The 21,850-nt window shown below is 54.1% G+C and overlaps 1 protein-coding gene across 4 annotated transcripts in view; it reads right to left on the reverse strand.

Moving 5' to 3' along the window:
* Positions 1-343: 343 nt before the first annotated feature.
* AP2A2 (adaptor related protein complex 2 subunit alpha 2) overlaps positions 344-21,850 on the reverse strand; it is a 107,781-nt gene continuing 86,274 nt past the window's right edge. The window contains exons 7-22 of one of the 4 annotated variants that reach the window (XM_036875833.2): positions 21,147-21,255; positions 19,568-19,715; positions 18,165-18,333; positions 16,781-16,918; positions 14,133-14,315; positions 13,422-13,519; positions 12,727-12,958; positions 12,458-12,631; positions 8,817-8,977; positions 5,897-5,979; positions 4,019-4,108; positions 3,201-3,324; positions 2,021-2,137; positions 1,867-1,936; positions 1,622-1,756; positions 344-725 (exon numbers count right to left, since the gene is read on the reverse strand). In XM_036875833.2, the coding sequence (XP_036731728.1) occupies positions 648-725; positions 1,622-1,756; positions 1,867-1,936; positions 2,021-2,137; positions 3,201-3,324; positions 4,019-4,108; positions 5,897-5,979; positions 8,817-8,977; positions 12,458-12,631; positions 12,727-12,958; positions 13,422-13,519; positions 14,133-14,315; positions 16,781-16,918; positions 18,165-18,333; positions 19,568-19,715; positions 21,147-21,255 (2,109 nt within the window). In that variant the 3' untranslated portion in view covers positions 344-647. Of the gene's footprint in view, positions 726-1,621; positions 1,757-1,866; positions 1,937-2,020; positions 2,138-3,200; positions 3,325-4,018; positions 4,109-5,896; positions 5,980-8,816; positions 8,978-12,457; positions 12,632-12,726; positions 12,959-13,421; positions 13,520-14,132; positions 14,316-16,780; positions 16,919-18,164; positions 18,334-19,567; positions 19,719-21,146; positions 21,256-21,850 lie in introns of all 4 variants that reach the window. The other 3 variants (XM_036875832.2, XM_036875831.2, XM_036875830.2) reach the window with 3 other exon arrangements.

Below are 21,850 nucleotides of genomic sequence, written 5' to 3' on the forward strand. Positions count from 1 at the left end.
AGCATCACAAATACCCCGTGAGAACACAGGACTGGGCAAAGAACAGTTATATCCAGCCAAGACGTGTGGTTGTGTCAGCAGTCACTAAAAACAAAAATGTTTCTAACTCCACATTTAGAACACTGCCCCACAAGACACCCGTCCACACAGCTGCAAGCCTGCATGCTCGGCACTCCCGCAGCCAGCGCCCCAAGGATGGCACCCAGGGCCAACCACCTGCCATAAAAGCCAAAAGCTTAGTGAAGATACGGCCCCACTGCAGACAAGAGTCAGCAATGAACTGTCAGCAGCAGAGCAGTGGCATCTTGATAACACTTCTGATAGCATTCCAAAGACATCTCCATTTTCATTCAAACTTGATTTCCCTTTAATCTGCAGATGTGACCACAGAACTGTCTTCATTTCTGTAGGAACCGACCCCAGACCCACGTTCCCTCCTCTGCCTCGGCAGCTGTGCAGGCTCAGCCTTTCCCTCTTCCACAGCACCCTGGCATCCTGTCCCTGCCGGGACACGGTCTGACTGGCAGGCTGAGAGGCCATGTGCCGCGCTGCGGGGATGGGGCATTCTCTGCAGCACGGTCGTGAAGACAGACGATAGAGATGAGGAGCAATGCACACAGGCAAGCCTGATGCTCCGTCCTTGCTGGCTAAAACTGCTCGGACAGCAGCTCACACAACCTCTGAGAGACAGTCTCCTTACTTGTGCGCAGCGTGAGCCGGTACATCTGAAAGCAAATGCACAGCAGGTCAGTGGCCGCCCCAGGGTTCCGTCAGGGGAGTGGCCGCCCCAGGGTTCCGTCAGGGCAGTGGCGGCCCCAGGGTTCCATCAGGGCAGTGGCCGCCCCAGGGTTCCGTCAGGGCAGTGGTGGCCCCAGGGTTCCGTCAGGGCAGTGGCCACCCCTGGGTCCCGTCAGGGCAGTGGCAGCCCCAGGGTTCTGTCAGGGCAGTGGCAGCCTGGGGCCAGGCCCTGCCCAGCAGTCACTCAGGCTCCTCTGCTCAGCTCTTTGCTGGAGGCACCTGCTGTTTTACAAAAACCTGCTTAGCAAACACACTGCCAGCAGTTAAAATAATACTTGACGGTGATGTGTGCCAACATGCTGCTGGGAGGAGTACAAATCTGCAGCAACTCTGAAGAGCAATGTGGAGCTTCTTGGGGGGTAACTGTGCAGGCACTGAGGCTCAGCAACAGCACCCTGAAGGTTGCCCAAGTGCAGTGAGAACAGACGTCTGAGCAAAGACATGTCCAGGAGCACCCACACAGCCCTATTCACAGTGGCCAAACCAAGTAAGCTCAGCTGTTGTCCACACTGGGTGCACCAGCTGGGCATGTCCCCAGAGGAGGGCCGCATGGCCATCAAGTGGGCCCCCTGTGGACACATGCAGCAACATGGTGACGGTGACTGATGGAGCTTAGGGCCAGGCCAAGGGGAGGTGTGCCAGGGAACACTTGGGGGTGATGGAAATGCTTTTTTTAAATCAATGGGGTGGCAGTGGTCACAGGTATACACACTTGTCGAAACTCATCAGACTACTGCTCTTAGTACCCATTATCTCACTGTGTGTAAATTATCACACAAAAACCAATTTCAGTGTATTTAACCATTTCCTCAAGAGGCCTGACCTGGGCTTGTAGATTTGGCTCCAAACGCAGTAAGCATCCGATCTGGGTGGTTCTGGTATGTACGATACCAGCTCCCACAAAATTTGCAGGATTAGGATCAACTTCTTCAAGGAGCGCAGGACCAAACCCAATAATCTGTGCAAAGCAAACAGGCAAGTCAGGACACTCGGGGTGGGGCACAGGCGGCCCTCTTGGCAGCCCCAAGCAGGGCCCTGACTCAGAACAGCCTTCAGCACAGCGTTTACCTTGGCTTTGGTGATCTCTGTGTCCATGGGATGCTTTGCTTTGAAAATGTTCTGCACTTCCTGCTGGGGACTATGAGAAGCAGACAAGCTGAGGACCCCCACCACGTCTGGGGCACAGCACCCTGCGCCCACCCCATAGGGCTCACCAGCTCACCTGCCGAGCTGCTTCCAACGCTGGAAGAAATCTTGAGCAGCCATTTCTGTGGGCTGGAAGAATTTGTTGAGTGTGACAGGCAGCTTAACGGACACATTCTGAAAGGTGCCCCCATACCTACGGCAACACAGAGACACGCTGAAGAGCACACAGACAGCCCAAAGATCTGCAGCTAACGGGAGAACCAAGTCCCCGTCTATGAACTGCAAGACACAGGAAAGACCTGGGTGTAAAAGGTGGGCAGGCCTCCATCTCAGCCGGTTAGCCAGGTGCCTTCCCCTGGGGGCTATCCTATCAACAAGAGCAGGCAGAGTGTTCTGGAAGGGCGGAACTGGGCAGAGGCTGGCTCCTCCTCTCTGCACAGATGAGGAGGGACTGTGGCCAGTGCAGGAGACCTGCCCCTGGCAGCTTGCTTCAGGCAAGGGGACACCAGCACCAGGAACCCACCTCTTCACCCTCCCCATCAGTCCTTTTCTTACAGCTTCACGTTGGTTTAAATTGTGTGGGTTTTTTTTTTTCCCATCAAAAGACTAAGGAAAGAATGAAATAAAAATTTGCATGTCTATTTCCCTAATTCTACAAGTCTTCAGTTCTCTGTGTTTATAATGTTCAAAAACAACGTTAGCTTTTCCAAAACTTTAACCTTACAGACACTCAGCAGGACTTGGGTGGTCATGTGTACTCTAGTGTTGCCACCAAAAATATGACAGTAGGAACCAAGTAGCAACACAAAACCCATTTTAAAAAATAATTAAAATGGCATGTGCTCTTGGAGTACAACTGTGCAAAAATGCACACACCCAGGTGTGTATGGAGGGACCTGTTGCCCTGCAGCTGACTTGTGGAGGGGCAGCAAGCCAGGCAGTGGTACATGAGACTTGGCCAGCCCCCAAGCTGTGGGGCAGCCCGTTCACAGCCGGCAGACACCAGGCCCCACGAGCCCTGGGCATGCCTCCTCTCCTCTCACTCCCACACTCCCTGCCACCCAAGCGCGGTGTATGTGGCAGTGCCAGCATGGCCCTGGGCTACCCCTCCGTCCTCACAACACCCGCAAAGCAAGGATGCTGTGGCACATGAGGACAAAGGCCCCCAGGGACACAGCTGAATGCAGGCCCAGCCCCTCCACAGCCCTAGCCCCTAGCCGGCCCAGCTGCGGAGCACGGCAACCTGAGGCTCCTACCTGAACTGGATGTTGAGGACGGGCGCCTCCATGAAGTCAGACACGCACTCTATGTTGACGACCTGCTGCACCTGTGCACCCCCGTCCACAGTCGGGTCCACAGGCTTGGTCTGCAGGCTCAGACGTGGAGGAGTCAAGGAGCACTTCAGTGTTGGGCAAACAGATCTCAGCACCCGGAAGTGAGGCCAGGGTGCGTAACAGGCCTCCGAGCTCACACCCAACTGCGCAGGAAGCCTCTACCACAGTGGAGCCTGCTTATGTGCATTTTTTTATGACTATTTGAAATGCTTGCCTTTAACAGTCCACACTTAAACATATTTATCTTAAAATAAAAATGGATCTGACCTGTGGTAAGGACATGTCTTTTCCAGGGAAGGCAGCATCCTCCTCTGCCAAGCTGGGCCTCACAAGCCTCCCTTTATGTGGTCAGCCCCTCCACAGAGGAAAAGATATGTGGACACCAAAGCTGATATCAACTGCAAGGCCCTCACCCTGTTTCTGACAGTGATGGGGCGAGTCCCCAGTCTGGACATAGAGCTGCTGGGCGCAGACATAGGCTCGTCCTGGGCATGCCCCTCAGTCTCCGGGAGCTTGGTACCCCTGGGAGACTCCAGAGTGCAGAGGGACCAACAATGTCACAGGAGAACAGAACAAGGGAAAAAGAAAGTGACTCAAAATATGCCTGCATGCCTTTTTCATGTGCACAGCTCAGTTCTGGAAAGGTCACCTAGCACTGCCCCAGCACTTGGGTACACAGCCCTCCTCCAAACCCCACAGCACTGCCTGATGGGGACACAGGGTAATGGGACCAAGGATATTGGCCTGAAGGTCGTCTGAACAGATTAGTGTTGGAGTGAAATTTAAGAACTGCGTGGAGGTTTTATTACCATAAAATATAAACATTCGACCTAGAAGGAAACAAGAACAATCTCTTTCACAAATATCCTGAATACAACCAGCAGAAAACAAGAGCCCCCATTCAAGTTGAGCCTCAGTGAGGTGCTGCAATTCCTGACTCTCGCCACAGTAGTCACAAGATCACAGCTTTCAATATGAGGGGCTCCTGCTCACCAACACCCCATGGGTGCAGACCCCCCACCTTCCCAGGGTAATGGGCACCCACAGAACAGGCAGCAGCTGTGAACACCCCAGCTCTCCAGGAAACCAGTCAGCACTGCCACACCGTGCCTGGGCCCCCTGCCCTAGACAGGGTGTCTGTGCTCCCCTGCAAACCCAGGCCCAAGCCTCTTGCTGCTGCAGCTGGTGAACCTGGGCCGGCGGACTGGGAGGGCACTCCAGGCCTTCAGTATCCATGGCACAACACAAGTCTTCATGCAAGCCTTCATAAATGTTTTATATCCTTTGCATTCAGAACGAAACATGAACCTCAAATACCCTGAGAAGGACAAGTTGTTTGGCATCACTCCTTCCACGATTTAAGAAAACAATACGAGAGCCCAGCTGAAGCCATCACCACCCCCAGTCTAACACCTGTCAAATCAGGAGTAAATATCATAGTCCATTTTCAACACAGTATGTCCCCCAAGAAATATTCTGTTAACCCTCACAACATCCCTAAAGCTCCCTGGAGGGCAGCTGTGCTATTTCTCTTTCTTTCACATTTTCATTTGTTTTTACAGGCAGAGAAAAGTGAGTCCTCACAAGGCTCCATGACATGCCCAAGAGGGAGGGGGCAGTCATCAATCCACAAGTGCCCCCCTCACCAGCAGTCCCAATGGTCATGGGGCATAATGGGGGGGTGGGCAGCTCAGAAGGTTTTCTTTTTTAATTCTGGTAAAACGTACATAAAATTCACCATCAAAACGATCTCTAAGTGCACAGTTCTGCAGCATCAGGAACATCTGCATTGTTGTGCAGCCATCCCCACCATCCCTAGAACTTTCCATCTCCCCAAACTGAAGCTCTGTGACCACTAAACACCCCCTCCCCTCCCCAGCCTGGGTGCCACGCCCCACTCCGTGTCCACGGATCTGAGGGGTACAAGCCCTCCTGGGAGGGGGACTGCACAGCGTCTGTCCTCAGACAGCCTTGTTTCACTCAGCACAATGACCTCAAGGTCCATCCATGCTGCAATAGGGCCAGAATTTCCCTCCTTTCTAAGGCTGAGAGACACGTGGATGGACACATTGTGTTTTCTGTCCATTTGTGGATAGACATTCTAGCTACTGTGAATCATGCTGCTGTGGACATACATGTGCAAATATCTCTTTAAACCCCGGCTTTCAATTCTTTTGGGTACAGACCCAGAAGGAGAATCTACGGTAATGCTATTTAATTTTTTAAGGAACCCATGCACTGTTTTCCACAGCGACTGCACCATTTCACGTTCCCACAGTGATCCACAGGGCCTACTTCGCCCACATCCTCACCCCGACTTAGGCTTCTGGCAGCCATCCTGGCAGGTGTGAGGTGGCATCCAGCTATGGGTGTGGTCTGCACCACTCTGACAACTAGTGGTGAGCAGGCATTGGTGGGCTTTTGGCCAGTCGTTTATCTTCCTTAGAGAAACATCTACTCAAGTCTTTTGCCCATTTTTTAAGTGGGTTGTTTTTCTGTTTTTGAATTGTAGTTCCCTACATATTATAAAAACCAGATCCTTATCAGATGTACAATGTACAAATATTTTCTCCCCATATTACTAAGAGAAGTTTTCACTAACTAATTAAAACACATACCTAAATTCTGCCGAAATTCAGACTTAAGTCCAATTTGAAGCAGCTGGTTTTCAAACAAGACACCATTATTTTTACAGACAAACCTGGGGGAAAAGGAACAATATGTGTGAGTCACCTAAAGCCAGTGAATGAAAATACAAAGATTGGTTTTGAAAAAGAGTTTAATGAACAGTAAAGCCAGGAAAACCTCTGTGGGACACGAGGAAAGAGAAAAATAAGAAACACTGCAAAGAACACTACTGCGAGTACCCCCTGGAGTCGGAGACTGAGCAGAGAGCAGTGACCCAAGCATGCCCAAAAGGAGGCCCTGCCAGGGGAGCCAGGCTCTGCTTTCCAGGACAGTGTCGCTCATGGACACCAAGGTGCAGGTGCACAGCAGGTCCCCCGTGCATAGCACCAGGGGCTCAGCTTGCCCTGTCGCCACCCCCCCCACTTCCTCAGGCAGGGCTGGGGCTCACCCCGCACAGGGCCGTGGTTTGCCCCCCACGTGGTACCTACTATACAGAAGCAGAGGGAAATAAAATAACGTGTTTGCTTTTACCTCAGAGGAGTTTACAGCATTCTGGGCTCCTCTAACGTAAATCATAATTATGAAACATCTTGGGACCAAAAGAAGGGGGCGAGGGGCAGGGTGTCCTACAGTCAGCCAGCCGGGCTGGAGGAGAGAGCACAGAAGAAGATGCAGTCCTGACGGGACAGGGGGAGTGGGGGGAACTGAGACAGGCACTCCGAGGTAGCAGTCTGCACACCCCAAAATCCCCATGCCCAGCTGTGCTGTTGACTTGGAGAAGCTCAAAGCCAGTGATGCCTGAACTTGTTGCCCTGTGTACGGACTGCGCTGCAGGCACCCACTCAGGGTCCACAGGTTGCAAATATCAGATAATCATATAAGACCATCAGCACCATGCCGACCTCAGCCACTGTCCCCAGAAGCCACCTTAATCAAAGCCAAATCAGGACTAAGTCACCCAGTCTCGAACACCGTTAGTGAGGAGACAGCTGAGCCTGGCTGGCTCTGCCTTCACACCCACTCACGCCAGCCGGCCCAGCACACCACCCTGAGGGCTGCAGCTACACCTCCTCTTCACGCAGTCCCCCAGGTCCCAACACAACAGGCTCTCTGTCCAGTGCAAGCTGTGCACTGGGGCAAAGAGCTTCCCAAGGCAAATGCGGCCCATCTGATAGGCACGACCTTCCACACACACCCAGGATGACACATCCACACACCTCCCGAGCTGATCACTCAGGCACTCCCAGGACTCTCACAGAGCAGGCAGTGCAGCAGACAGAGGTCCTGGACAACACAGACACAGGGTCACTGCCCACCCACCCCCAACAAAGACCCACAGGTGGGCCAGCCACCCAGACGGGAGGTTGCAAAGTGGGTGTGGTACAGCAGGTTTTGACTTAGCCACTTTAAACTCACACCTTTCAAGGAGATGAGAAGGGCAGCGACCTATCACCCCCTAGGGACAGAAGTGGTCCAAAAGCCAATGTCTGGCTGGTTGCTTTTTTCCTAGGGTCATCCCCACCAAAACTTGGCCTGTGGCATCTGTGGGTTGGTGAGGACAGTCTGTGCTGCCCAGGCTCCACTCCAGGAGCTGTGGCGGCGTGGACGGAAGCACGCTGCACCTCCAGCTCACCAAGCCCAAGGCGGCACCTCATCACCCTCTGCAGCCATGTCAAGGCCCAAGGAGTCTGACTCCCATGCCCGCTGGACTGCCTGGGACCTGCAAGATGAAGCCAAGGCCTTGGGTTACAGTGCACCAGCCGTCCTCCCAAGCCTTCCACGTCGCATGGAATACCCAAGAGTCACCAGAGGCTTCAGAAACACAGGAGGCCTGTGCTCAGGAACCCAGTGTTCCCAGAGCTCCTGGGGGGCATGCACGTACAGCGAGGGCTAGGACACTGGGTGAAGCCCCTGTCAGACTACCCCCCGGACCCAGATGTGCAGCTTGGAGCTCAGTGCTCTGCCAGGACACGTGCCGCTTCAGCACGCAAGGGCCTTGCAACCCAGGATCTGCAGGGCTGTTCAATCTTTATCTCAGCAGTTCTAAAAGCAGCAAGAAGTCTGTGTTCAGCTATAGCAGGCAATGTGCACCGACCTGCCTCTCCTCGGCCACTCGACAAGCACCAGAAGTTGGAATTAGTGGGAAGCAGGAACACAAAGAGGCAGCTCGGGAGTCCTGCTATCCCCGGGACACCAAGGACATGGGCCCTCCCTGAAGGTGCCTGCACCGCCAGGGACAGAACTGGTCTCTGCTCGCCACAGAGAATGAGCCCTCCCGCACCTCCCAGCCAGATGTAAGATCAGCAGAAACAAAGTAGGGACAACAGCAAGCGGGAAAAAGGAACAAAATCTGCACAGCAAAGGAAGGGGAAGGAAGTGAGCTAGGAAGAGCAGCTTGACATTTCTATTTTGAAAATGGGGAAAGAGGGGCAAAGCAGGGAGCCTGGGCTCAGTACACAGTAGGTACACACACACCTCGGTGAAGACCAGCTGGTCACAGGATGGAGCCCACCTGGGGACAGAGACTTTGCAGCATAAAGCAGCGACTATGCACCTGGAGAATGTTTCTGAACCAAAGGCAGGGCGCCCAGACTGAAAGCAGCCTGGGCAGGGGAAGGGGCCCAGGCGAGGAGAGGAGCCGGCAGGACGGCTGACTGGAGGCCAGTCACAGGGTCCCTCCCTAAGCGGGTCTTTCTTCCTGTGAGAACATGAGCTACCTGTGTCGGTGGAGGTGGGCGGACCAAGAAGGCCTGGGGTGGCTACAGAGCAAACCTGCCCCCTCTGGCCAGTGAGGGACGTGGGAGGTAAGGCCCACGGCCCACTCCATCCAGCCAATTGCTGACTGGGGCATCCGGACAGATGGTCAGGGCAGACAGCACCCCTGTCTTCAGGACAACAGAGTCAGACTACCTGGCAAAGTTGTCCTCGGAGCCAGGAGCCAGAGGCGCCACCACGGAGGGCGAGTCTGAGAACACGTCCACAAGCAGCGCACCAGAGGAGGTGGGGGGGCCTGCAGCAGCAGCGGGGGCAGCCCCCAGACCCAGGAGGTCTGCCGATGGAGAAGGTGTAGACTGGAAAACAGGGCAGGAGGGGGCATCATCAGAGCTGGTCCACACACCAGCCCCAAGTGAGCCCAAGTGCTGGTGCCCTCCCCACCACCCGCACACCACTCCCTCCCACCCAGGCTTCCCTTGCACCAGGCTGGGCTGGGCAAGGGCCCAGCAAGTGAGCGGCGGCCCCCGAGGCAAGACCAAGGATCAGCACATTGAAAGATTAGTCACGATCATGATGGAAAAGTAGCCAACCTTTTTTCACAAAAGTTATCTGAATGAAAAAGAAGTTCTGAAAAAAGTTTTGCCATGAAAGTAATCCAAAAAAATGTCTGGTTTAAGGAATAAGACCATGCTCGTTAGTATCTATCATCCAAAAAGAGAGTGTGTGAAAGATGAAAAGTAAACCAAATAACTCCTTAGGGTGTATTCTGAGCTTAATCAAAGTTGTATTGGGCTCTGGAGGCAAGGCAGATAAAAAGCCCACAACAGAATCGCTGCTGTTAGATCCCTGGCCAAAGAACAAAGCCATTCAGAGACCTCCACGCAGCAGCACACCTCCTCCCCACTCCCTCCCCCAAACAAAGCAGCAGCTCCCAGCTTCCTCCCTGCCCACCCACCAGGCCCAGCACAAAAAGCCAGGCTGGTCCCACAGGCGCCAGAAGAGGAGGGGACCACAGAGGGGTGGTCAAGAGAAGAAACATCAGACATTTCTGCAGTCAGGAAGGGTCTGGGTGATGCCCTCTCAAAGTGGCTCCTGGCCCTCCCTGCATCCGGGACTCAGTGGCCCATGGTACCACCTCACTAACACGAAAGGGTCAGGAGCTCACCTCAGGTGGCCTTGAGCCCTGCTGTGAATCATGCAGGCCAGGTATCTGTCATAACTGACACACCAGCAGCCTGAATGCAGTCATGTCCCCCACACCATCCACTGAGACTTTTACCACTAGTTCCTGAAGGGCTTTACTCTTTTTATTCACAATTCAAATGCTTATTAAAGTAGTAAAGCCTTTGGTCCAACTGAATCAAACAAGCACCCCAAAAGTTACCACACACAAAAGCAAGGCTGTTCTGTTGGGAGGACCCACTGGGAAGCTTGCCCCTTCCCAGGCTCAGTGCTGGCTCTGCCCCGAGGCATGTGAGGACTCACTGGTCTTGGGGAGACACTCTGTGGGGGCCTGCCTGGCACCACCTCTGCATAGCTGCATCCCCTGTGACAGCTATGACAACAGGAATTAGAACAGCACAGGTGCCCACAGGGCCAGTAGGGTGTGGGCAGGCTCCAGGAGGGCTGGGCAGTCCCCAGTAGCCCCCAGAGGCAGCCTGGCACTGCTACAGGCACCCGAGATACACTGACGAGCAGCCGGGAGCAACAGGTGCTGAGGACCCACACCCACGGGACTGCAGGCTGCTGTGACAAGAAAACCTTCTGGCAACATTTAGGACCCTAAATAAGATGTCCTGGGCACTATTACACCAAAGTACAAGTGGTTTTCATGTCACCCCAACATCTCAGTGCCATCTGAGGCTGTGCAGGAAGTCTTCCAGGGGAGAGCCCCACTCCTTGGTCCTGCATCCCTGCCACCACCAGCACACCCAGCGCCCCCCACCTGAGCTCTGAGGACAGATCAGAACTCACACAATCACACTGCTGTCCAGTGCCAACACCACAAGCTCTCAACCTGTTCACAGCCACCCACATCTACTTACTGAGCATGCACCTACCAGGCAGCACTTACAGTCAGAAACGGGCTTACAGCCTGAAGTTGGAAATGCTCCTTTAACAGGAGAGATGGCCTCCCTCCCCAACCCCCAAGAATATGTCCCCTAATCGAAATGTTAAATCTTGTTCTGGGGTTCCGCTGAACTCTGGTCTACCTTCCAGAGCAGAGCTCACTGCACGTATCCAGGTTACAGAAGTTCCACTGAGTTCCTGCTAAGCCGCTCAGCCACATGCCAGAGCCTGGATCCTGGGCATCGCTGGGCAAACCCAAGGTAGGGCCAAGAGTACACATGCCTCTTGAGAAAAATCAAGTAGGAACCAAAAAAAGAGACCAAAAGCAACCATCAGAACGGACGTCAAATCCCACCTCCTGTGCTCCCGCCAGCATTCCTCTGGCAGTCAGAGCTGCAGGGGAGGAAGCCATGCACCTGGGCTGTCTGCCTAGGTCCAAGGTGGGCCGTCACAGCCTTCCTGGAGGCAGCCCACTTTGCACGCACATCTTCCCTCAGGAGCTGCTGCAAGATGGGAAGACCCCCATCCAGCGCTATGTAAACATCAGTCCATAGACAAACCTGCTCACGTGCCAGCTCCAGAATCACAGCACCACACTGAACCCAACCAATCAGCAGACCATCTGGTACGAGGATGACCTTCATGACCTCTTCATAAGGGAGCATCTGCTCCCAAGAGGAGACAGCCAGCTACACTGCCTTCAGGCTCCAAGTCCACCTCATGCCCGCAGTTCAAGTTCAAAGGCACTGGGTTTGTGAGGTTCTTCAGGCACAAAGGGAGATGACCAGCTAGAGAGAAATCTAACATTCCCTCCAAAACCAACCCTCATGGAAGTCAAGCTGCCAGAAGCCACAGAGCAGGTGTCAGCAGGTGACACCCAAGGGTCCGGACCAAAGAAGGCACCTTTGGAGAGAAGGTGTCAGGGTTCAGGTGAGCGGTCCTGACTGTAACAGGACCCCAAGTGAGGGGCCAGGCCAGGCATCCCTGACCTGAGCAGCGAGACACACATTCAATGGGGACAGACAAGCCGAGGTAAGATCAGGCCAAGTGGACTCACGAGGAACACCTGAGCTCAGACACAAGCTAAGCACATGGGCTCACACCCCCTCTGAGGCTCCTCCTCACAAAGATCACTGGCTATCAGTAAGTGGCAGCATTCACATCACTGGACCAGCACCCTGGAGAGGAAACCAAGCCCTCTGGACCTCCTGTCTGGCCAAGCAGAAGGCCCACAGCCTGGGGAGCCAATCGTAGTGCCAAGGGCAGGATGCCTACTTCTTGGAGCTCCCACACCAGGCTGGGAAACGGGGAAACGCTCGGGATGGTGCCTCCCACCTGACACAGAGGACACACTTCCACTGTACGTGAGTGTTCTCACCACACCACACATGAAAGGGAAACTTGCTCTAGTCCATTTCAGGACTGGAACCCTTTGAATAGAGCATGAGGTGGGTCCACACTGAACCAATGAAGGGCAGGCCTCCTACTTAACACTGTCCTGTGGAAGAGCTGAGCGACACATTTTTTCTAAAGCAGAAGTCAAAACAGAGGATCTGGACGCTGATTCTGGACGACAGCCTGAAAGACAGTCTAGAAGACAGGGCACGGGAGTTTGGTCAGACCAGTGCCTGGATGAGGACAGTTGCTGGAGGTCCCTGGCAAAGGAGAGTGCAAGGCCTATGCTTGGTGCCACCTCTTGGCATTTTCCTATTTAACAACACTCTCCCAAATCTTGGAGCAGGCGCTGCCCTCAGGAAGGGACCCACCATGGTGCTGGCACCAGCTGTTGCAGGCTCAGGGCCCCCGTTGATATCGGTGCCCCTCTCCCGCTTGGCCCCCTCCAGGTCTGTCACAGTGCTTGGGCCCTTTTTCTTCTTGAGCTTGGCCAGGATGGAGGACTCGCGCTCTGGAAATGGGGGCATTTCCTCCAGGACAGTTGCCTGGTGGGGAAGAAGCCCAAGGTCAGCATGGTTCACAGCCCCTTGGCATTCAACCCCAGATAAGGGCGGGCTGTGAGGTGGGGCAGCCTGCACACCAGGATGTCGGTGCTGGCCACGGTGCTGAGCCTCAGGTACTCCACGGCCCGCTGCTGCAGCTCCACGTCGGCATTCTTCAGCTGGCTGTCGCTGCGCAGCACATCCTGGATGGTGGGCTTCACCTCCGGGAAGAGGTTCACAAACTTGATGTAAGTGGACAGGAGGAGCGCCCTGGTGGGCACGCTGCACAGGTGGAACTTGGAGTGCAGCAGGTGGAACTGGACCAGAGGGCTGGGGACAGGGGGCACAAAGTCACCACCTCACCTCCAGCTCCACGACTGCTCAGCCCGTCACCCACACATCTAAGCCCTGGCCCCCAAGAGTCTCACCAGGAGGGAAAGGGGAGTGAGCAGTGCTCATGGTACCCAGCCCACCTGGAGCCAGAGCTGCTCCTGTAAAGGAGGTGTGTCTGGGGAGGCATGCACCCCTCTGCCAGACTGAATGCCAACTTCCCCTTTGAATAATGTTAACCATGTGACCACATTCCCACATTTTTAACTAGAGTCCCTGTTTTCTGTACAGTTTGTAGGAAAATAAAAAGATGTCCAACCAGAATGGAAGAGGTCTGGGCTCTGGGCTGTCCAGACAACCTGAGAATGTTTGCCAACCTTACTCAAACCACATCAGGGGGAGAATCAAGAAACACAGGCCCAGATTCAGTGCAATGCTCAACTGACCCCAAATAGTCTCCTACCTGGATCTTGGGTCCCCCGCTATCAAGTTTCCAAACTCCCCCAGGATGTAGCCACCGACTTTGACAAGGTTCTCGTGGCATGCTGGGGCCTGAAGAGCCTGTGAAGCAGCGAGCAGGTGAGCAAACACAGGGGAGCTCAAGGCCCCAGGAAAGAAAGGCACTACGGAGCTTCAAGTGAGAGCAGCTGAGTGGTGGCAGCTCTCCTGAGGAGTTCTGCTCGTTCTATTAGTGCAAGCGGCCCCCAAAGCTTCCTGGAACCCCCCGATTTTTGCTCTCACCCCTTCCTTCCCTCCTGCACGTCTGCAGATGGTCCAGTGGCAGGGAAGCCCTGAAGGCAGGGGACATGGCCAACCCATCCCAAAAGGAGAGCTGCACTCCTGGAACCCAACATCCATTCCCCAGGCAAGGGGGACAGGAGCACATAAGCACCCACAGGGGGTCCCAGGCCCCTGGCTAATGAAAACTGGTCATACTCCCTGGGCACACCCTGCACATGCTCTCATGCACACAGAGACAAGCCCAAGGCCCCAGTCCCAAGTAATCTGCTCAGACGGCCCCTAGAGCACAGAGTACGTCACCGTGGCTGGCAATGTGGACAGCCGAGTGAGACTCCAGCTGGAACCTCCCTGAGTGGTTGGTGGGAGAGAAAAGGGCAGCCAGCAGTGCCCCCCAGAGAAGGGCTCCTCCTCCAAGGGAGGCAGCAGAACATACCTCGAACACCGTCTTGGCAGCGTAACCCTGCACGTCGTCCCGGTTGGTGACGATCTGGATGACGCGGAACCACACCTCCTCACTTACATAGTCGCCGGCAACCCGGATTAGGTTCAGGATGGTGTCCACATACCATGTGTAGTCCACAGCGTACTTCTCTGCCAAGATTGCAACCTTCAGCACCTGCAGAGAACACCATTCAGGGCAGATGCCCATGGGCCCCGCAACAGCAGGTGGCAGCTGTCTGGAGGCAGCACACGGGCTTCAGAAGGACCCAAGCAAGTGGGCCAAGGCTCAGGGGTGCACGTGGGAAACTTCCACCAGGTTCTCACAGGGGCCCAGAGAGTTTGAGGCTCAGAGGTTTAACTGAGGAAAGCCAAAGCACCCTCTAGGAAGAGACAGAGGAGGATGCAAGCTAGGAAAAGGCAGGTACACCCCCACCCCCCACCCCTAACCCCCAGCACCTATACTTCTGGCCCCTTCCCATTCTGGTGGCCTTTCTCACCCACCTCCCTCCTCCCCATGGAGTCACTCCCTGACCCCCCCATGCCCTGGGGTTCTGCAGGCCATGTCCTCTGCCCAGGGCAATGGCACCAGGCTATCTGAAACCAGGCCCCTGGCTTCCCCCAGAATCCTTCTTGTACTAAGCCTGCCCTGAACAACATCAGCTGCCACACCTGGATCATACCACTCCCGCAGCTGCCCACGCTTAGGGGCACTGTCAACCTGACACCTGACCTTCCTGCTCCTTCACTCTCCCAACAGTGCCTCCAGAGCTCCTGCTAGAGCCCAGACCACCATCGGCCTATTCTGCCCACCTTCTAGCTTCCAAACCAACTCTCCATAATGACCCTGGAGCACCATTCCAAAATACACACCTTGTCACTGCCCTTGACTTAAATCCTTCCAGCCCAAAGCTCACTCCAAAGTTGGGCACATGGGGCCCCTCACCACCACGCTGCCCAGTGTCACCGCTGCACATGCCCTGCTCTACCTCCTGAGCCACCTCCTGCCTCCCAGGGACCCTCTGTGCCTCTATCCTCTCCTGACAAGCCTACCCCCACCTCCTGCAGGAGCCCCCCAGCACCCCGTGATGGAGCTGCCTCCCCAAGATCGCCCGAATCCAGGGTTCTGCCTCCAACCATCCTTACCACTCCCTACCAGCAGGTCTGTTGTCCTGCCCACCACCAGTCCTCTCCGTGGATGAATAGCTCCCCATGGGCAAAAGGCTCCCTGCGGGCAGGGTGTGTGGTACGTCTGGTATGATGCACAGAAACTCACCTGGGGACTGAGGGACATCTGTCTTACTCTTCATGTGACTGAAAGTGACTGAGGATTGTCACTCATCATTTGAAAGGGAGTAAGACCCACATTTCAGACCATAAAACCTGCAAGTTGCCCCTTCCTTCTCTGCTTAGAACAGCCCAGGCCCACTGCTGGGCCATACCCGACATGGCCCCCCAGCCCCACCACACACTCAACTCCCCTCCTCCCCACATTCCTGTTCTTGGAGCTTCTTGCCTGGAGCCAGACTCCTCAACTCCTCCTGCCTCCCCCAGCCACCCTAACCCTCTTTCCTAGCGGGTCAATAGTTCAGCTCAAGAGACACTTCCTCTGAGAAGCGTTCCTTGATGTTCTGCTCTGGGGCACCCCATGCTCCTTGCTGAAGCACAGTCACATAGTAAGGAGCAAGGAGCACACCGCACTCAGCAACCAAGGGGCAGCCAGCCTGGTTGGCCCCAGTGGCCACAGCCAGTCAGTAAATGAACCACTATATACTCGAGTCTGATGTGCACAAACACACATATTCAGAAGCTCCTGGCCTCTTCATTTCAAACCAAAACACCAGCCCAGAAGCAATCTTGAAAGTCAGTCAAGGCTAGCTCTGACACTGGACACTCTCTACAAAGTTCCCAAGGAAGCTCACCTGCACTCTGCTCCCCAGCAAGACAAGTAAGAAATGCTTTCAAAGGACGGAGAGGCTGAGAAGCCAGCTGGCCTCAACCACTGGCCTCTCCACACAGGTTCACCCTGACCTTGAGAGGCCTTGGAGAAACCATGCCAGACCTGCATGAACCACACACAGCTCAGGCCCTCCTCGCGGCTGGCCAAGGACAACCAGGAATCTCGTGCCTTCAATGTACACTGGGTTCAGTCCTTCCCATGATCAGTCAGCATCTGCTGAGCTTCGGCATTCCATTGGGTGTGTGTGCCCACTTGGCAGATGACAAAATAAGACTGGAAACTAAAAGTCCCACACAGGACACAAGGCTCAGGTTCTTTCCCTCCCAGACACATCAGAGAAGAGAACATGTCGAGCGAAGAAGTGTGAGCCCAAGGGCTAACGGCCACAGAGTGCTGCCCTCGGGAGCATGAGCTCACACTCACCTCAGCCGCAAGCCCAAGGCCTTGGCAGGACCCTGAGAGGCAGCAGTGCTTCACCAGAAGGGTCGTAATGCCAGAAAAGCTTGCTAGCATGGGCCGCTTACGGTTATTTGGAGACTGACAGCTTCCACTGGAAATGATTAGAGCTAAAGCAAAGCATCTTTCATCCAGTGTTGAGTACATTCTCAACAAACACCAAAGAAACACTTCACTGAGATTCACAGGTGTCTGGCTAAGGCAACACAGAGCCCACCAGAACTCACAATCTCCTCTCGAATAGAGTAGTCCGCTGTCTCCAAGTAGCTCAGCATCTCAGCCACGATCTGCTGGGCATTGCTGCGGTCGCACATGGCGTAGAGGAGATCCACAGCCCGCTGCCGCACACTCACATCTCGCTCCGTCTGGGGGCAGGAGACACAGAATGAAACACTTGCACTGGCCAGACCTGGGCTGGTGGATGGTGGCCATCCACAGCAATGCCACAGGGGCCAGGCCCGTGTGCACCAGGCTCTCCCATGACCCTGGCCCAGCCGCTCAGGTGCCCACCCTGCTCTGCCCCAATACTCACTCAGAGCTCTCTCATTCACCATCTCAATGCCAGGGACACCAGCAGACTCTAGTCACGTAGAGCCTCTCACATGCCAGCTCAGTGCCCTCCCCTGTCCTGCACCTGGACCGGTCCATCTGGACTCCCAGAATCAAGGTCTGTCCCTAGAGGGTGGTCAGAGGCCTCCTGACTGTGTCACAGACTGGCCCCGTCTGCGTAACCTGGGAGCTTGAGAGGGTGTGAGCTCTCGGGCCCTCCCCCAGGCCTGCTCATTAGCCCGCTCAAGGAACAAAAGCCCAGCTGCCCCTCAGCACAAGGACAGCATGAGAGGCACTAGCAAAGGGCAAGTGGGCTGCAAGGCAAGGGCAAGCCTTTCTGACTCCAGGCAGTAACGGGACCAGACACCAAGCCCAGGCCAGGAGGGGTGCAGAGCCTCACAGCTAAACCCCAAGGCTTTGGATGGCCTCTTCTTCAAAAGACACATGAATATGGTCTGTTAGAGGACGTACAGGCACAGAGGAGCACAGTCAGGCCTGATTTAACTCTCAGACCCGCACCAGAACAGTGGGTCTGGAGCCCACCTGCCCACCGTCAGTTCCCTAGTGCTCTCACACTAACAATCAGGGGTACAGTGGCTGTCTCTGTGTCCGACCCTAAGGAACGAGCCCTCATAGCCCACTTGGAAACCCATATGGCAGACAACAGGAACAGTCTTAACTGAGTTCTTCCAACTCTGGAATTTTAATTCCTTGAAAAAAGTGGATTTTCTTTTGCAAAAGGTGAGTTTTCTTGGAAGACAAGGTCAAAATATTCTATCCTTCTACCAAAAAGAATTGTTTCTATTAGTTCAAATATTTACTGTGACCCTGCTCATGCAAGACACAGATGCTACATGTCAAGTCATCTCACAGGCAGTGACAGCAGGGAGGCATGGACTCAGAGCAACAGCATGACCAGACCCACTCCAGGGCCCAAGTCATACAGCCTCGAGTGACAGCGGGACTCGACAAGCTCTAACCAGGCTGCTGCACCAACCCCCTGTGACCCACGGGACAGGAGCCCCGAAGTGACGCAAGACTCCCAGGGGGCAGAGGGCTTGCCTTCAGAGCATTGATGACAGTGTCGATGTGCGTCTTGACAGCCTCGTGGGAGAACTCGGAGCTGGCCAGCGTGCACATGCTCTCCAGGGCCAGGTAGCGCAGGTTGGTCTCCCGGTGCTGCAGAAACTGACCCAGCTGGTTACAGGCACGGACGAGCAGGTTGGGCTCACTGCATGGACAGGAGAAATGAGTTGGGTGGAGCACCTCAGCACACAACTCACAGATGGCCCACATGCAAGGCAGCATGGCAGTGGTCCTGTCACCCATGTTCACAGCCACCAAGCTGCCAAGGGAAGATGTTGGGGCCTTCCAGGAAGCAGAGCCTTTGATATAGACCCTGCAGTCGGGCTCCCATGCACACTGGTCTTTACTACATTAGAGTGAGCAGCAGTGTCTCCAAGTGTGCGTGCAGGCCAGCACCACCTTCACAAAGGTGGTAACACAGAGGGTCCCTCACAGACCAGGTCACCCCCCAATCCTGCCCCAGCTAATGAGCTCACACTCAGGGCCTTTGTCAAGTCAAGCCAGACATACAGCCTCAGCTAGAAGCAACCAGCCTTGGTGAACAGAAGCCAAGATGTGACAAGACTCTCGAGAGATGCATGTGCAGACAGTTAAAGGAGGTGAGTTCTTGAGAACCAACTGCCCGAAGTCCAGGCCAAATCTCTGCTTATTCCTTACTTGGTCCTCGTGATTCTGTTGTTCTTTAAATATGTCTAATACAGACAGAACCTTGTTGACTATTGAAAACTGTTTTCAGCAATTCCCAACTACAGGAAATTAAGCCTCTGTGGCCCTGCACTGCCTTGGGGGACACAACAGCCTGTGGTCGCTGGGACCTGCTTGTGGGCCATACTGTGGCTCTCCCAGGAATCCTAAAACAAGGCACTGTACACAAGGCCCACACACGTGTCCCAGGCAGGAGCAATCCCAGGATACCTGCCCCACGTCTCCTGTGCTGGGCAGACAATACGGTCACCTCCACCATGTCCCCCTGATGACCTCAAACCAACACTGCCTGCTGCTTTGTGCCCCAGTAAAGCCACCAGGGACAGGTACAGACACAGGCGCACGCCCAGCCTTTCTGTGCAGTTATGTGAGGAGCAGTCAGGAGTAGAGTGCTCAGGAGAAGAGGAATAGGCCCTCGCGGGGAATGAGACCATAGCACACAGTGGGGCAGTTCTGAGGCTAGAGAGAGTGTGGAGGGCTGGAGGAGAGAGAAGAAAAGGGGCAACACCAGGTGCATGTGTCTGTCTGAGGAGAGGGCAGAGAAAACACGCTTGGGGGAGGACGGACACTCAATGTCACCCGTAGACCCAACATCAGTGAGGAAGAGCACATGCATGTGTTTAAGGGGCCACATCTTCAAACAGCTTTGGGGAACCATCCACTGGCCCACTCACCTGTCATGGTGGATGATCAGACTGATGGCCTCGAAGAGCACGGCGTTCTTGGCATTGGAGTGCTGGACTTTCTTTGACTTTGGTGGCTCCTGTGCTTTGTTCAGGATGGTCTCCAGGCACTCAGTCAGGCGGCCTCGCACTGCAGGGTCTTCTGGGCAAGACAGCAGACCGTTGGGCAGGGCCCCCCACAGCCCACCCCACCCCAGCAGCACACTGCAGTGCACGTCCTGGGTCTGGGGTGACTAGGCGAGAGAACCGCTGGCACGCATCCTACTTAAATCACACAGGTACTTAATAGCTGGGGCAACTACACAAATGTTTTAATGCAAGTAATATATGTAATACTTTTGCTGAAATACAGATTATTTAAAATAAGAAAATCTCAAGAGATGTGTATAAAACATACTAATATAAAAGTCTGAGGAAAAAGGAGCAAAATATTTTTTTCTCTACCTGCTATTACCAATAGAAAGAGAGAACGTTATAAAAAACCAAAAGAGAAGGAAAATTTTAAAGTTCTACTCAAACCAGAAGAAATAATGAACCAGAAAAGAATTGAAAGCAATAAAAATATCAGAACATCAGAACCAACCCATGCAACACGACCCCCAAATCCACCAACACATCCAGGATGTTCAAGAGAAGAATGACAGCGTCCATGCGCCCCATGTGGGCCGGACACAGAGTAGGGCCTAGGATGCCCACGCCGTGGGCCTGAACACAGATGCTGGGCTGAGGTCCGAGGTTCCACAAACTATGGCTGAGGCAGAACCAGAACCAGAGCCTTCTGCAAGGATGATGCAGGTGATGAAATTCATACCCACGGGCGGCGGGCAGAGTCTGGGTCTGATGCCCAGTTTTCGGGATGAAGGAGGCAGCGGCCAGTTCCAGGGAGAGTGCTACTCCCCCGAGGAGGACTGGACGGGAGGCCCTGGGAGGGGTGGGTAGGGAGGGCAGAGAGGTTCCGGGTCACGACTGGGCACCTGGAGGCTGGGCCAGCTTGGGGAAGCCCCTCCTACAGGAGGGCTCTGCTGCAAGTGTGAGTTCATACTTCAGTACAAAAGATACTTAGAACAGAAAGTTACTTGAATTCAACAAAGAAATATTTTGTACAAAAACAAATTTAGATTAAAATGTAAAGGTTACAATGACAAAGCCCTCTTTGCAGAGAGGGCAACTTGGACTCACCTAGCAAAACTTCTTATGCATTTTCTTCAACCAAGAAATTCTATTTCTAGATACTTACCATACTAGTCAAATGTAACATTTTAGAATGAAACATGAACATAAAACTATCTTTAATGTGTACATTAAGACTACATAGATTATCAACAATTTACAATACAAAGTTTCTAATGGTTTCAAGTTTTATTTTAAAAGATTGTTTCAATAACTTGCACAGATCTGATAATATGTAAAACAAAGATAAATCTCAAATTGTAACAGAACTGGGTCCTCTACTTGCTGCAAGCAAGGCAGCCTCACAGAGGATCCCAAGAGCAAGACTGACACCAGAAAAGGGCTTCTGAAGGTGACAAGCAGAAGGTCTGGCCCTACGGCCCTGGTTCTGTGGCCATACCTGGGGGTGGATAGCACTGTAGCAACCTTAGAAGTTTTACTGACAGCCAGGGAGCCGGAACAAAATAGTACGTATAATCCTGAAGATCTGTTGACGCAGATGTCACAATCTGGAAAACAACAGAGGGTTCAGGCAGGTATCACCAAGGGAGCTCCCCACTGCAAGGACCCACAGGAAGCCACATTCAGTCCACAGGTACTACACTGACTGAATAAACAGCTCTCTGTTCGATGTGCCGAGAGTATTTAATATGCTTGTCTATGTTTCAGAGGTAAAGGAGCGCAACCACACCAGGCTCACACTGACAGTGACTGCCCATCACCACTTCTGGAACGACCTGCCATGCCACTGCCAAGGGATGGTGATCCTGCTCTGTAGGACACAAGTTACTGACCCTAAGCAGCTGGGCAGTGAGCACCTCTTGGTATAAAATCCCAGGGCGACCAAGCTAGGAAATCAATCTTTCCTTTGTTGTCCAGAAAGTGCATAAAATAAAACGGGGACACCCTGGTCCCCTTGGAAAGGAGAGGCTAGAATTCTGATCCCAGCCCTGCACCCCCACAACCCCCAAGCACAGACATCCCCACCCCCAAGAGCTTGCTGAAGCCAGAGAGCACACTCCCTCCCTCATGGGAGCATCTCCTTGTCCAACAAGGCCCTTAGCAGGCAGACACTCCATCAGCCTTCTGTATAGGGGGCTGTCC

The sequence above is a fragment of the Manis pentadactyla genome, chromosome 9, assembly GCF_030020395.1.
Source record: "Manis pentadactyla isolate mManPen7 chromosome 9, mManPen7.hap1, whole genome shotgun sequence".
NCBI lineage: Eukaryota > Metazoa > Chordata > Mammalia > Pholidota > Manidae > Manis > Manis pentadactyla.